The 13197-nt window shown below is 45.2% G+C and overlaps 1 protein-coding gene across 4 annotated transcripts in view; it reads left to right on the top strand.

Annotated features, from left to right (window-relative positions):
* The first annotated feature begins 334 nt into the window (after positions 1 to 334).
* The window catches only part of PCDH10 (protocadherin 10), a 36597-nt gene continuing 23734 nt past the window's right edge, over positions 335 to 13197 (top strand). The window contains exons 1-3 of one of the 4 annotated variants that reach the window (XM_015615593.3): positions 335 to 3093; positions 4595 to 4653; positions 5214 to 5320. In XM_015615593.3, the coding sequence (XP_015471079.1) occupies positions 496 to 3093; positions 4595 to 4653; positions 5214 to 5320 (2764 nt within the window). In that variant the 5' untranslated portion in view covers positions 335 to 495. The remainder of the gene's footprint in view (positions 3094 to 4594; positions 4654 to 5213; positions 5321 to 13197) is intronic. The other 3 variants (XM_019005376.2, XM_015615594.3, XM_015615595.3) reach the window with 3 other exon arrangements.

Raw genomic sequence — 13197 nt, forward strand, 5'->3', positions numbered from 1 at the left:
AAGACTCTCGGAATAAATAAAAGAGGGCTACTGTGTGTCTCTAGCTACAGCCGGCTAATAGCTATTTTAGTTGGCCATATATTTCGAAGATCACAGATGAAGTGGGGACGCCTGTCTTCTTCATTTGGTCAGCGTGTGAAACAATAATACCCATAGCAAAAAGGAGGGAGATGGGGGAGAAAAAAAGCCCTAACATGAATCAGAAGAAATAGTATCTAGCACCCCCCCAGCGCCCCAAACCAGCCTCTCCCCCCCTCCTCCCCCGATCCCTCTCTCTCCACACGCTTGCAGGCGCGGACGCGCGCGCGCGCGCACACAGACGCGCACACACACACACACACACACGCGCGCACACACACACACACACGCGCACACACACACACACACACACACACACACACTGTAGTGTGTATTTGAGGAGGAGGTGGCGGTGGCTTTTGGAAGAGGAGGTAGCGGTGGTGCCGGGGAGGGGGGAATCTCTTTCCCCGTCTGGAGATGGTTGTGCTATTCCTGTTTGCCTTGCTCTGGATGGTGGAGGGGGCTTTTTGCCAGCTCCATTACACGGTGCAGGAAGAGCAGGAGCATGGAACCTTCGTGGGGAATATCGCCGAGGACCTGGGCTTGGACATTACAAAACTTTCGGCTCGGCGCTTCCAGACGGCGCCCAACTCCCGCAGCCCTTACCTGGAGCTTAACCTAGAAACCGGGGTACTCTACGTGAACGAGAAGATCGACCGGGAGCAGATCTGTAAGCAGAGCCCCTCCTGCCTGCTGCACCTGGAGGTCTTCCTGGAGAACCCCCTCGAGCTGTTCCGGGTGGAGATCGAGGTGCTGGACATCAACGACAACCCGCCCTCCTTCCCGGAGCCCGACCTCACTGTGGAGATCTCGGAGAGCGCCACGCCGGGCACCCGCTTCCCGCTGGAGAGCGCCTTCGACCCCGACGTGGGCACCAACTCCCTGCGCACCTACGAGATCACCCCCAACAGCTACTTCTCCCTCGACGTGCAGACGCAGGGGGACGGGAACCGCTTCGCCGAGCTGGTGCTGGACCAGCCGCTGGACCGGGAGCAGCAGGCGGTGCACCGCTACGTGCTGACGGCGGTGGACGGCGGGCAGCCCCAGCAGCGCACCGGCACCGCCCTGCTCACCGTCAGGGTGCTGGACTCCAACGACAACGTCCCCGCCTTCGAGCAGCCCGTCTACACCGTGTCGCTGCCGGAGAACTCGCCGCCGGGCACCCTGGTGCTGCAGCTCAACGCCACGGACCCCGACGAGGGGCAGAACGGCGAGATCATCTACTCCTTCAGCAGCCACATCTCGGCCCGCGCCCGGGAGCTCTTCGGCATCGCGCCACGCACCGGGCGCCTAGAGGTGAGCGGGGAGCTGGACTACGAGGAGAGCAGCGTGTACCAGGTGTACGTCCAAGCCAAGGACCTGGGGCCCAACGCCGTGCCCGCCCACTGCAAAGTGCTGGTGCGGGTGCTGGACGCCAACGACAACGCGCCCGAGATCAGCTTCTCCACCGTCAAGGAGGCGGTGAGCGAGGCGGCGGCGCCGGGCACCGTGGTGGCCCTTTTCAGCGTCTCGGACCGCGACTCGGAGGAGAACGGGCAGGTGCAGTGCGAGCTGCTGCAGGGCGACGCGCCCTTCCGCCTCAAGAGCTCCTTCAAGAACTACTACACCATCGTCACCGAGGGGCCGCTGGACCGCGAGCAGCCGGGCGGCGACGCCTACACTCTCACCGTGGTGGCCCGGGACCACGGCGAGCCGCCTCTCAGCACCAGCAAGTCCATCCAGGTGCGGGTGAGCGACGTGAACGACAACGCGCCGCGCTTCAGCCAGCCCGTGTACCAGGTGTACGTGAGCGAGAACAACGTGCCCGGCGCCTACATCTACGCCGTCAGCGCCACCGACCGCGACCAGGGCGCCAACGCCCGCCTCGCCTACTCCATCCTGGAGAGCCAGATCCAGGGCATGTCCGTCTTCACCTATGTCTCCATCAACTCCGAGAACGGGTTTCTCTACGCCCTCCGCTCCTTCGACTACGAGCAGCTCAAAGAGTTCAGCTTCCAGGTAGAGGCCCGCGACGCGGGCGAGGAGCCGCAGCCGCTGGCCGGCAACGCCACCGTCCACATCATCGTGGTGGACCAGAACGACAACGCCCCCGCCATCGTCAGCCCCCTGCCCGGCCGCAACGGCACCCCGGCGCGGGAGGCGCTGCCCCGCGGCGCCGAGCCGGGATACCTGGTGAGCCGGGTGGCGGCGGTGGACGCCGACGACGGGGAGAACGCCCGCCTCACCTACAGCATCGCGCGGGGCAACGAGGCCGGGCTGTTCCGCATGGACTGGCGCTCCGGGGAGCTGCGGACGGCCCGCAGAGTGCCGGCCAAGCGCGACCCGCAGCGCCCCTACGAGCTGGTCATCGAGGTGCGCGACCACGGGCAGCCGCCGCTCTCCTCCACCGCCGCCGTCCAGGTGGTGCTGGTGGACGGCGCGGGCGAGCGCTCCGGCGGCGGAGGCGGCCCGGCCGCGGGCACGGGCGCGGGGGGCGGCGGCGGCGGCTCAGGCGAGCATCGCCCCAGCCGCTCCGGGGGGGATAACTCGCTTGACCTCACCCTCATCCTCATCATCGCCTTGGGCTCCGTCTCCTTCATCTTTCTGCTAGCCATGATCGTCCTGGCAGTGCGCTGCCAAAAGGAGAAGAAGCTCAATATCTACACCTGCCTGGCCAGCGACTGCTGCCTGGGCTGCTGCTGCTGCTGCCCCTGCTGCAGCCGGCAGGCGCGGGCCCGCAAGAAGAAGCTCAGCAAGTCGGACATCATGCTGGTGCAGAGCTCCAACGTGCCGAGCAACCCGGCGCAGGTGCCGGTGGAGGAGTCCGGCAGCTTCGGCTCCCACCACCACAACCAGAACTACTGCTACCAAGTCTGCCTCACCCCCGAGTCCGCCAAGACCGACCTGATGTTCCTCAAGCCCTGTAGCCCCTCTCGCAGCACCGACGCCGAGCACAACCCCTGCGGGGCCATCGTCACCGGCTACGCCGACCAGCAGCCCGACATCATCTCCAATGGCAGCATTTTGTCCAGCGAGGTAAGGCCCGGCACCCCCCGGCATGCCACACCTCCCCGCAGTCTTCTTTCCCAAGTCATCCCCAAACAGCCTTCCCGAAGCTCCCGCTCCTCCTCTCCCGTCCGAAAAGTCCAATTCCCAATCCTGCTTCTTTCCTCTTTAATCCGTCCGCTGGCTCCCCCCTCTTTGCTATCTCCTCTTTGGGAAGCTTTAGCAACAGGCGGGGGTCTCAGGGGAGATTGCGGGCTATACACACACACACACACACACACACACGCACAGACACACGCACACACACACACACGTACATCGCTGGCTCCCTCCCGCTCGGGCTCAGCAGCTGTTGCAGCCAAGCGTGCTCCCCCTGAGTCCCATCCCCCTCCCGGTGCCTCTGAAGGAATCTGGCCCCGGCTGGACAGCATCGGGGCACAGAGATCCCTCGAGGCAGCGGTAGCTGTCAGTGGATCGCCTGTAGGTTGAGAGATGGGGTGGGGGTTACTGTTCTTTGCAGAATCTCTCCACTTGACAAGACTGAAGTGACGTGGGGTGTAGTCACAGGATGTTCTGAAGCAACACTTCAAACCCGTGTCTTTTTCCTTCCTGAAATCTTTGCATGTGCAAGTAAGGCTTTGGGGGAAACCCCCTTTGGGACTGTGACAACTGCTGTAGTTAGCAGGAGGTTTAATTAATTTGTGAATTAGGGTTTAATGATTGCCTTTTCTTCACTCTGTCTTCACTGCTCTTTATAACCACAAAGTTTGCAAAGAAAAGCAGCAAGAAAGAGTTTCTGTAAAATTATGTGCTGAGAATTAATGTCCCCTGCAATCTTGCCTATGTTGTGTTACCTGCTGTGTAGAGAATTTTTATCAAAGCATATACCATGCCATGTTACTCCCCCATTAATCGTTTTGTGCTGGGTTAGCTCATATATATTGTCAGCACCTCTCTGCCTGTGTTCTAGTAAAAACCTCACACTGTCTCTTAACATACTGAAACCTGACTGTTGTCCAGTCTGACAAAAGTAGTTTGAATGATGTGTTCCAAGGCATTAAGTTTTGCAGTGAAATTTCTAACACTGATTTGTAATACTGACCTTGCCTCAAAATGTCTGTAAAACTCTTGGCTTCTGCTGCCTTTTTGATATCTTGAGGGTATCTCAGTGTATTTTTTTTTTTCCCCTCATGGTACAATACCAGTACCAGCGAAGTAGTCCACAATTCTAGAAATAGTTATGCTAATTTTTTTGTGGGAGTCCTTGTGATGCTCAACAGTGTGCGCTGTGAGAAAACGTCAGAGTCTTGTCTCAAAAAACTCCAGAAAAAATCCCTCGTGCCTTCCCATCTGTGTGACTAAGAGCTGTTTTTTCTCCCTTAAATTCTGCAAACAGATCTTGCAGGCCTACTTGCAGCTAAGCATTACCATTTATAGTGAATATGGTGAGCTGCTCCCTTGTATATTTTCTGCTGCTGGTTACAGAAATATCAGAAGTTAAAACATCTCCCAATATTTTCTTTTCTCCTAGACAAAACATCAGCGTGCTGAGCTCAGTTATCTAGTTGACAGACCCCGACGTGTAAACAGGTAGGAGCTCCGTAGCCTTGGTTTCCTCATGCATGCTTTAGCAAGTCTGAATGGGTGCAGAAATGTGTTTACTGCAGATGTAACAGAGTAGTAAAGCAGTGGGAAGTCAAATAGTATGTAGATGCACTAAATAAATTTGGCTTGAATTTGGCTTTGAATGATGGCTTTTTTAAACTAGTTTCAAAACTAGAGAACAAAAATCTCGGTTTGTATTAGTCTGAAACGTGCTTCAAATACTTAAGAACATGCTTCTGTAGGGTCTCCCAGAAAACATTTTCTTACTGAGCTGAAGCTCAGCTAACCAGCTTAAGTAAATGCTGCCAAATTACTTTTACCGCTACATGAAACCCAGGAGGAGTAATAACCCTTGCTGTCCCTTCCAGCCAGGCTCCCGAGGTCTGGAAATTCCTCGTTTTGGTTTTGGTGGGCAGGGCACACTCCGTGCAGCAGGCAGGAGTGGGGGAAAATGCAGCACCGTGTTTGGCCATGTGATGGCGGAAGAATGTTTTATGAGTTCCTCTTTCATGTTTATTCTAATGTAAAGATGTTTCTGTGTCTAGTTCTGCATTCCAGGAAGCAGACATAGTAAGCTCTAAGGACAGTGGTCATGGAGACAGTGAGCAAGGAGACAGTGATCATGATGCCACTAATCGAGGTCAATCCTCTGGTAAGTCTGATAAGAGAATGGAAATATTGGATCTTTAAGTAAGGAGACTAGAAAGAACAGTTACTTATAGGAAGATAATACAAGAGAGGCATAAATAAGGTGAGCATATTTACAGTATGGGAGGCTGGGTTTATGTCAGCTTGCTGCTACAGTTGCCTGAACAAGGAGCTTATTTCAAACCTCTTTGGTCACGGGGCAGAGTTTATTTTATTCATTTGGTTGGGGGTGGGAATTGCTGAATGATGCCGCATCATTCACTGCAGCAAAACTTTCTGCACATTAAAACTAAGTTGTTGGTACATTTTATAGTACATTTTCTCCTATGGCAGATTTAGAGAATTTCAAAGCCTTAAGCAATTCTGTTTAGTAGGCACTTCAGCTGGCACAGCAATGAGAAGTGAAGGAGGAGTTCCCAAGGGAGAGAATGAACCCAATGGTTGAATGACAGCCAGACTGTGAGGGTTTTTTTGCCGAAGATCAGTGGAGACACACTGGGTGCTCTGAATGTGTAATACCTTAGAATTTTTGGAGGATTCTCTGTTAATTTGAATTGAGGCCCCATACAGTACAAGTGGTTTTCATGCTAATAAGTTATTATTAAATACATTTTCTTGACAGAGGAAAGAAAGGCTTTAAAAGACTATGAATCACTTAGAAAATACACACATTGCAGTGTCCTGCCCATATGTAGGGCTTGCTGTCTTAGTTCTCATACTGTCACTTTGCTTCTGAAAGGAACATTTGTTCAGAGCCTGTGCATTAGAATTCACGCTCACCCTCGCACTGCATTTCAGCTACAAATGCTGTGCTTTCTTCCCTACCACAGCCTCCACAGGTCTGGTACATCTTTGTGGAATACAGTGCTGTCTTTCCTCTTGTTTCCTTTGTGCTCTGTCACGTATAAAGATTTGCTACAACCGTGTCATACAAAATACTGTCAGTTCTCCTTTTTTATTTTCTTTTCCCCCGACCCCTACCTTAGAAGATAGCAGGGCAGGGGACCCAGTGCTGTCACAGCAGTGCTGCCTCACCCGCCTGCTCTGTTAATGTCTCCTATTTTCTTGCTGCTCTAGTCACTGTGCCCTTAACGATGGGAAACCCAGGCACCAAGGGGAAGAGGAGGCTGCCACAGGGCCTCTTTCTATTGCTGCAAGTCATTAATATGCAGACCTAATGAGACTTGAGAAGAGCCAAGAGTCTCTGGAGCTCCCTGCTTCTTGCAGGGCTTCATGCTAAGTGAACAGTGTCTATTTTGTGTCTGGGAACCTGACAACAAACCAGGTCTTGCCAGAAGTTTACATCTGAACACAGAGCCTCTTTCATTTTTGTCCTATATATGGCGTATGATTTATTATTGTTCGAAAAAGCCATGTATTTAGCCTCCCCCCACCCTTTCTTTTGCACTGTTTCTGATGCAGCAATCAGGGCTACTGAGTTATAAAAAGCTCTCTCTCCTCCTGCCCTCCCTGCATTCCTCCTTTTTTTTTCCCTCTTTTACGCATTTTACTGCAGCAGTCATCTCCATGAACATTTCAATCAGCTTAGTCCCTCAACATAATGAACCATAATAACCAAACAGGAGAGAAAAGAATAAACATCTGCAGAAGGGGCTGGATTTGACTGATGGTGGGAATATAATCATATAGTTGCACATCAACTGAAAGCTATTTTCTTTTAGATGCATTCTGTGCTGTTATTGTTGTTCCTCTGTTCTTTATTTTTTTTCCCTCCATTTTAAAAGTAGACTATGAATACTAGTCATATTTGACATTGATCCTTAGTGGGATAAATTCTTCTTCATTTCTATTTTATCAAATAGTGGAGAAAAACTATTCTGTACTTTTAAATAATTTCAAATCACTTAAGAATCTGATGTGATTTGTGAACTTCTGTATCTTCAGTGGTGACCACATAGTAAGTAATGAAAGCTGACAATTAGGCTTGGCCTACTCACAATTAATAGATTGAAATGAAAACTCGGAGTACTCACAATTTCACAAATCACATCAGATTCCTAAATGATTTGAAATTATTTAAGAATATGATATGATTTGTGAACTTCTGTATCTTCAGTGGTGATACATAGTAAGTAATGAAAGCTGACAATTAGTCTTGCTCTACTCACAATTAATAGTTTCAACTGAAAATGCAGAATACACCAATTTCATATATTGGTGCTGAGATTTGAGAATAATTTGTATGCACCATTTTTTTAATGCTAGTCCCAAATTAATATTTCAATACAAATCTTTGTAGAAGCTTCTTTAATCTTCTACACACATATTATCTTTTTTCCTGTAGGTTTTGTGCTGAATCATGCTGTCTTGATGCAAAGAATGTGCCCTTTTACCTCAGTGATGACAAGATATTTTGACATAAAAACTTCACTCTTGCTATTAGCTTTTGATGATTAATTTTATGGGGGAAAAAAGGAGCATAAATCTTGTTTGATCTCAAATGGCTAGAGGAAATACAGAGGGAATGTCTTCTCAATTATTTTGATCATTCTAATGCTCTAAAATCAATTATTTCTAAATTACTGTAGGAAAACAGCCTGATTGATAACATGGCAGCAGTTTGGGCTGGATTTTTTTCCAAGATGTTACCTGATACTATGCAGCATCATATTTGTTTTCAAAAGCATCTAAAAATATTTAGTAGGTAATTGACACTAGCAGAAAACTCATTCCCCACCAGTTTTATGCTCACCAGCATGTTCTGCTGGCAAAACATCTTTTTACTGTTCAGCACGAGACTTCTGTCCTTAGTGAGCAATCCTGTGGCACACAAGTAGTTATTCCGTAGTAGTCCATTGCTATCCAAACTGGCTGTCATGGTCAGTTATTAACTGGGAAGGAAAACATGTAAGAAGAAAATCTATCACACTGCCACAGCTTTGTCTTAAACAATTATTTAGTGAAAATTCTGAACTCTGCTGTTCTGCATCTCATAAAATGTTCTCTTGGGTTTTGAAATTAGATCATAGTTCACCTTTTCTCAAAATATATTTTCTTAAAAGTGATTTTATCATGTTTTAAGTGTGCTGAAATGCATGTAAGGGATTCATATTTTTCCCATTAAAGTACCACATGAATGCCTCATAATTACCTGCATTCTTACCTACCTTAACACTGACGAAGGACTAAAGTACTGTCATCTGCTTTTGGCAGGCAGTGGCAAGGAGTGAGATGCTCAAGATCCTAATTTTTTGGGGATTGAATAGTTATTTCATTGACTAGGTTAGTAATGTGAGCTTTTTGGAAAAATGACTGTACAAAGGGGAAGAAGTGCAGGAGGTTTTTGGCAAAGAGAGAAGGGTTTTTTTCTAGTGACCTGTGCTCTTCTTTAAAAGTTGTTGAGAGAAAAGCTGCTACTTGTTATAGAACAAACGCAACTCACACAGCACTTGTAGCTCTTGCTACCACACTGTATTTCAGCTGTGTTCTGTAGGAGTAATTCACAAAAACGAGGTTAGTTTATTTCCCATGGTTGATTAAATTCTTGGCCTCCCTTGTGAAACAGCCAGCTTGGGTGCCAATTAATACTCTGCATGTGTTTACATTTAAATTGTATGATTAGACACCTGTCCTGTAAGATTTGGACTCGTGCCGTCAACTTATTTCATATGGTTGCTCACTAGCTACTTGGCTTTCCCAAGCAGAGTCCTTCTCAGTATTACCCTTTTTTTCATGGAATTGGCACGATGTCTCAGAGGCACTTCAGGGAGGAATGCCCAAGATGAGAAGCCAAGTAGATGCACTGCTGTGTATATCCCGTAAAATGCATCAGCTTTTTCTATCTGTTTTTGTACAGTTTACACTGGTGACTGGCTGAAACCTGAAATTAGGCTTCTCCTGGAAGATTTTATGAGGGGAACTGATAAGGGTCTGATGCAAAGGCACAGGGTGAAACACTGGCTCACACCTTTTCAGTACAGATTAGCTGAACGCCAAGAGGGTTCATTATGGCAGGAGAGCTGCAATATTTCAGTGTCCATAAGGAGAAGAATAAGAGAAGTCAGAAGAAGAATTTTAGTGATAAAGGGACAGAGAAAACCAGTATTTACTCTGAGCCTGTGCTGACTGACAGCTAAATCCTGTTTTGAAGATCACTTGGGCAAAAAGTCTATCTCAGATAAAGTGAGAATGAACATGAAAATGGCTTAGAAATGTGCTTTGACTGAAGCTAAGTGCTATTCCTGTATTTTTTGCGGTTTTGTTTCTTTTTTTTCCCTCAACTTCCTTGGCCTGCATGCTTAATAATGCTCACATCTCAGTGGTCCAGATGGGCCTTTGAAGCTGAGATTTGGAGGAGGTGAATATTGAAGATATTTGAGTCTTCATCATGTTCTGATGCAGATGAAGTCAGTTTTGTCCAAGGCAGCACACCAACTACTTAGCAAGAAAGAGTGATAATAACTTTGATAAAGTCCAGTTCTTCGGTAGATAACTGCAAAGTAGGTTAACATCCTTATCCTTATTTACCAATACAAAACATGAATCATGGGAAATGAGTAACTTGCTCATTGATAATCTAACCAAATGGATAGTTGTTGTGGGAAGGGAGCTCTGAAAAGGAGGTCTGGTTCCCTATATCACACCTACTTCACATCTAACTAGCACAGGAGAAACAGAAATGTCATTTATTTCTAAGTAAAAGGCAAGGTTCTGAAAAAAAAAATTGCACATGTTGGGGAAAATCCCCTCCCAAAATGATATTGCAGAAGTTACTCTGTCAACATTTAATTTGTATTTTTAATTTTTTTTACATCTTTTACTCAGTAATATATATTAAAGTGTTCACTTGTTGTTCTTGGTGTATGGTCCTTCTCCCTTAATTTGAGACATGACACGTTATTTAAAAATGAGTCTAGGCCTAATTTTTGGCCTTGACAAAACAGTCTTTCAAACCAATTAAAACTCACATAGAAATTTTGATTTTTTTTCCTTTTGAAATATGAAAAGGAAGCAAAATGGTAACATGATTCCAAAATTCAGTGCTGCCAAGTATCTGACTCAAAGCACCTGAGTTCAGGTAATTCAGATATCAAACTTAATTAACATCTTTCCTAGTTTTTGGCAGCTTTTGAGGGAGGGGTAGGGGTTTGTTTTCCTTCAAAATCTGCAAAGTCAAGGAGCTCATATTGCCCACTGGCCCCCTGGTATCAAGACTTGGACAAATGGGAGGGAGATTGTGGCCTTTTCCATGAGTTGTTACCTGTATGCTGCATTTGGAATAGTGCAATGCTTATCGCTGTCAGAACTTCAATGCACTCTCCTGTCTGTCTGTATCCACAGAGGGCATTTGAAAATTGTAATTCACAGTCACCTTTAAAATCTGAGTTTATCTGTATGCACGGTCTGACAGCATAACTAAGGGAAAGATCCAAAGCATTTTTCTTTAATGTGGACTTGTAATAATGATGGATAGTTTAGTTCAGAAGGATTTTATATATATGTGTGTATATAACCAGATTTATGAGGGAGATGAGATGGAAGTGTTAAACTGCTGAATATTTTGTTATAAATCAAGAACACGATTCTTGAGATATGAAGGAGTTCTGTTCTGAGTGTCTCAATTCTATGTCCTTCCTTCTTGGAAAACAGCAAATAGCCTGTACCCTTCCCCAACCCTGTGTTAGATGTTTTTCAATTAGAACCAGAAAATTCTATACTATGACCCACAGGAAAAAGGTGGACGAAAAGGTGGACATTCATACCACAGGCAGTATAAATTGTATGGCTGCCCAGGGATTTGGAAAATAGGCTGCTAATTTGAATTTTTTTTCTGTCAAAATACTAAACCCAAGGGCTTGGTTCTGCACCTGTTAAACTCTTAGGGACTGTTGCGACTGATTCAAGCTGGAACAATTCCTAACTCTTGCCTCTCTGAACGTTTTGTTCTAAACAAGCATTTACATTTAGCTATATGTTCCAGCAATGTATATTTGAATTCTGATGTATATAATTTTTTTTTTCTTTTTGCAAGTTCTCCTCTCAAAGATGGAAAAAGTTTGCAGTACAGGCTCACATTTTATAGCCCCTACATTCATTACTTTGTTTATTCAAAATCCTGATTTATAGTGGCTATAACATCTCTTTTATAATAAGCTGTTACATAATACTATTCAGTGCACTGCAGTAGACAAGCAGTATTCAAAAGGGAACAAAAAAAAATATTTGGATAGAGACATTTTGCAGTTTAGCAGCTGATGTGAGAACAAAATAGTAAAATGGTGGGTAATTTTCCAGGTGAAATAAAAATCCATGAAGGGAAAAAAAGGGTATATATTAGAATGCATATTCTTAAAACAATATATTTCTAATCTTTCCCTCCCCATAGAATAAATAATATAATTTAATATGTCCCCTTAAGTTTTTCTTTCTCCTGCTGCCTCTCAGGAGAGTTTGAATGAATGCAGTCACTGATACATTATCAGAAAAATAGAACTATAATCATTGTCTCATTAAATGTAGGGATATTTGTTTTTTTACGTGTGTCTTTGCCAAGAAGTCTGCAAATTGAAATAACCATTTCGTGCTTATTGTTCCTTAAATCTTTGGAAAGGCAAAAACTATTTTTCTTCAGACATTTCAATACATAAAATACACACACACACACACGGTTTTATAGACATTGCTAGATACTAATTTCTTTCTGGGAAGCCTGCATCTAAATATTTCTTTTTAGTCTTTGATAGCTACTACCCCTACAGAGTTTATATTTGCACTATTTTTCTCCTTGCCTTATGATCTTCCTCTGATTCCTTAAGCATATCTGCAGTTCACATTTGCATTCTTCAACAGTTCACTGATCAGAAATTTATTTTCAGGCTTCTGCATGCCAATTATCAAGGCAAGCTTCTAATCGAAACTGGACCTGGCATTGTATATTGCTTAATTTAAAATTAAAAAGTCATTATAAAGTGAGATTAATCTGAGATAAAAGCTTTTATTTCTCATTTCCTCATGATTTTTTTTTCTGTCTAAATGATTGCCTTTCTTACTGAAGAACTTGTTGACAGCTCACAATCATTATTCCTTTCTGAAGAGATTGTTTTTTTGTAGTGTGAGATACTACATAAATATTATTAGTGTAATTCAAATTATAGTTCAAAACTGTGGTAGAATTCTTAATACCGATGCTCACACTGAAGATCAAGCTAATCCAGTTCTTTACAATGTTGGCTGGTAAATGAGCTACATTACATGAATATTATTACAGAATCCAGAATCAACTAGGTTGGAAAATAATTTTTTTTTAAATCGTTGAGTCCAACCTGTGCCCTAACACCCCCTTGTCAACCAGACCATGGCACTGAGTGCCACATCCATCCTTAAACACCTCCAAGTGACAGTGACTCCACCATCTCCCTGAGCAGCCTGTTCCAATGCCTTTTCACCCTTTCTGTGAGAAAATTCCTCTGAATGTCTAACCCACACCTTCCCTGGCCCAGCTTAAGAGGACTGCATCCTCCTATCCTAATTATGGCAGCTCAAATTTTTTCCTGTTTCTGTTTCTAGTGTCATTTTTTTGTAATTCTAATGAAATGCTTGTAAAAGCAATGATTATAACAGATTTAGTTCAGTTTTGACACACACACCTAAGACACTCAGTTCTCTTTATAAATACAAGAAAAGGATGTCTTTTTACCATTCTTCTTTTCTGTGGTGTTGAGGATTGTATTGGTTAAACCCAAACAGCAGCTAAGCACCACACAGTTGCTTGCTCATTCTTCTAGGCCCAGTGGGATGGAAAGGAAAATCAGAAAAAAAAGTAAAACGTGTGTTCTGAGATAAGAATATTTTAATAATTGAAATAAATATAATAATAATAATAACAAAATGGAGAAAGGGGGAGGAATGAAATGGAAGACA

The sequence above is a fragment of the Parus major genome, unplaced genomic scaffold (assembly GCF_001522545.3).
Source record: "Parus major isolate Abel unplaced genomic scaffold, Parus_major1.1 Scaffold101, whole genome shotgun sequence".
NCBI lineage: Eukaryota > Metazoa > Chordata > Aves > Passeriformes > Paridae > Parus > Parus major.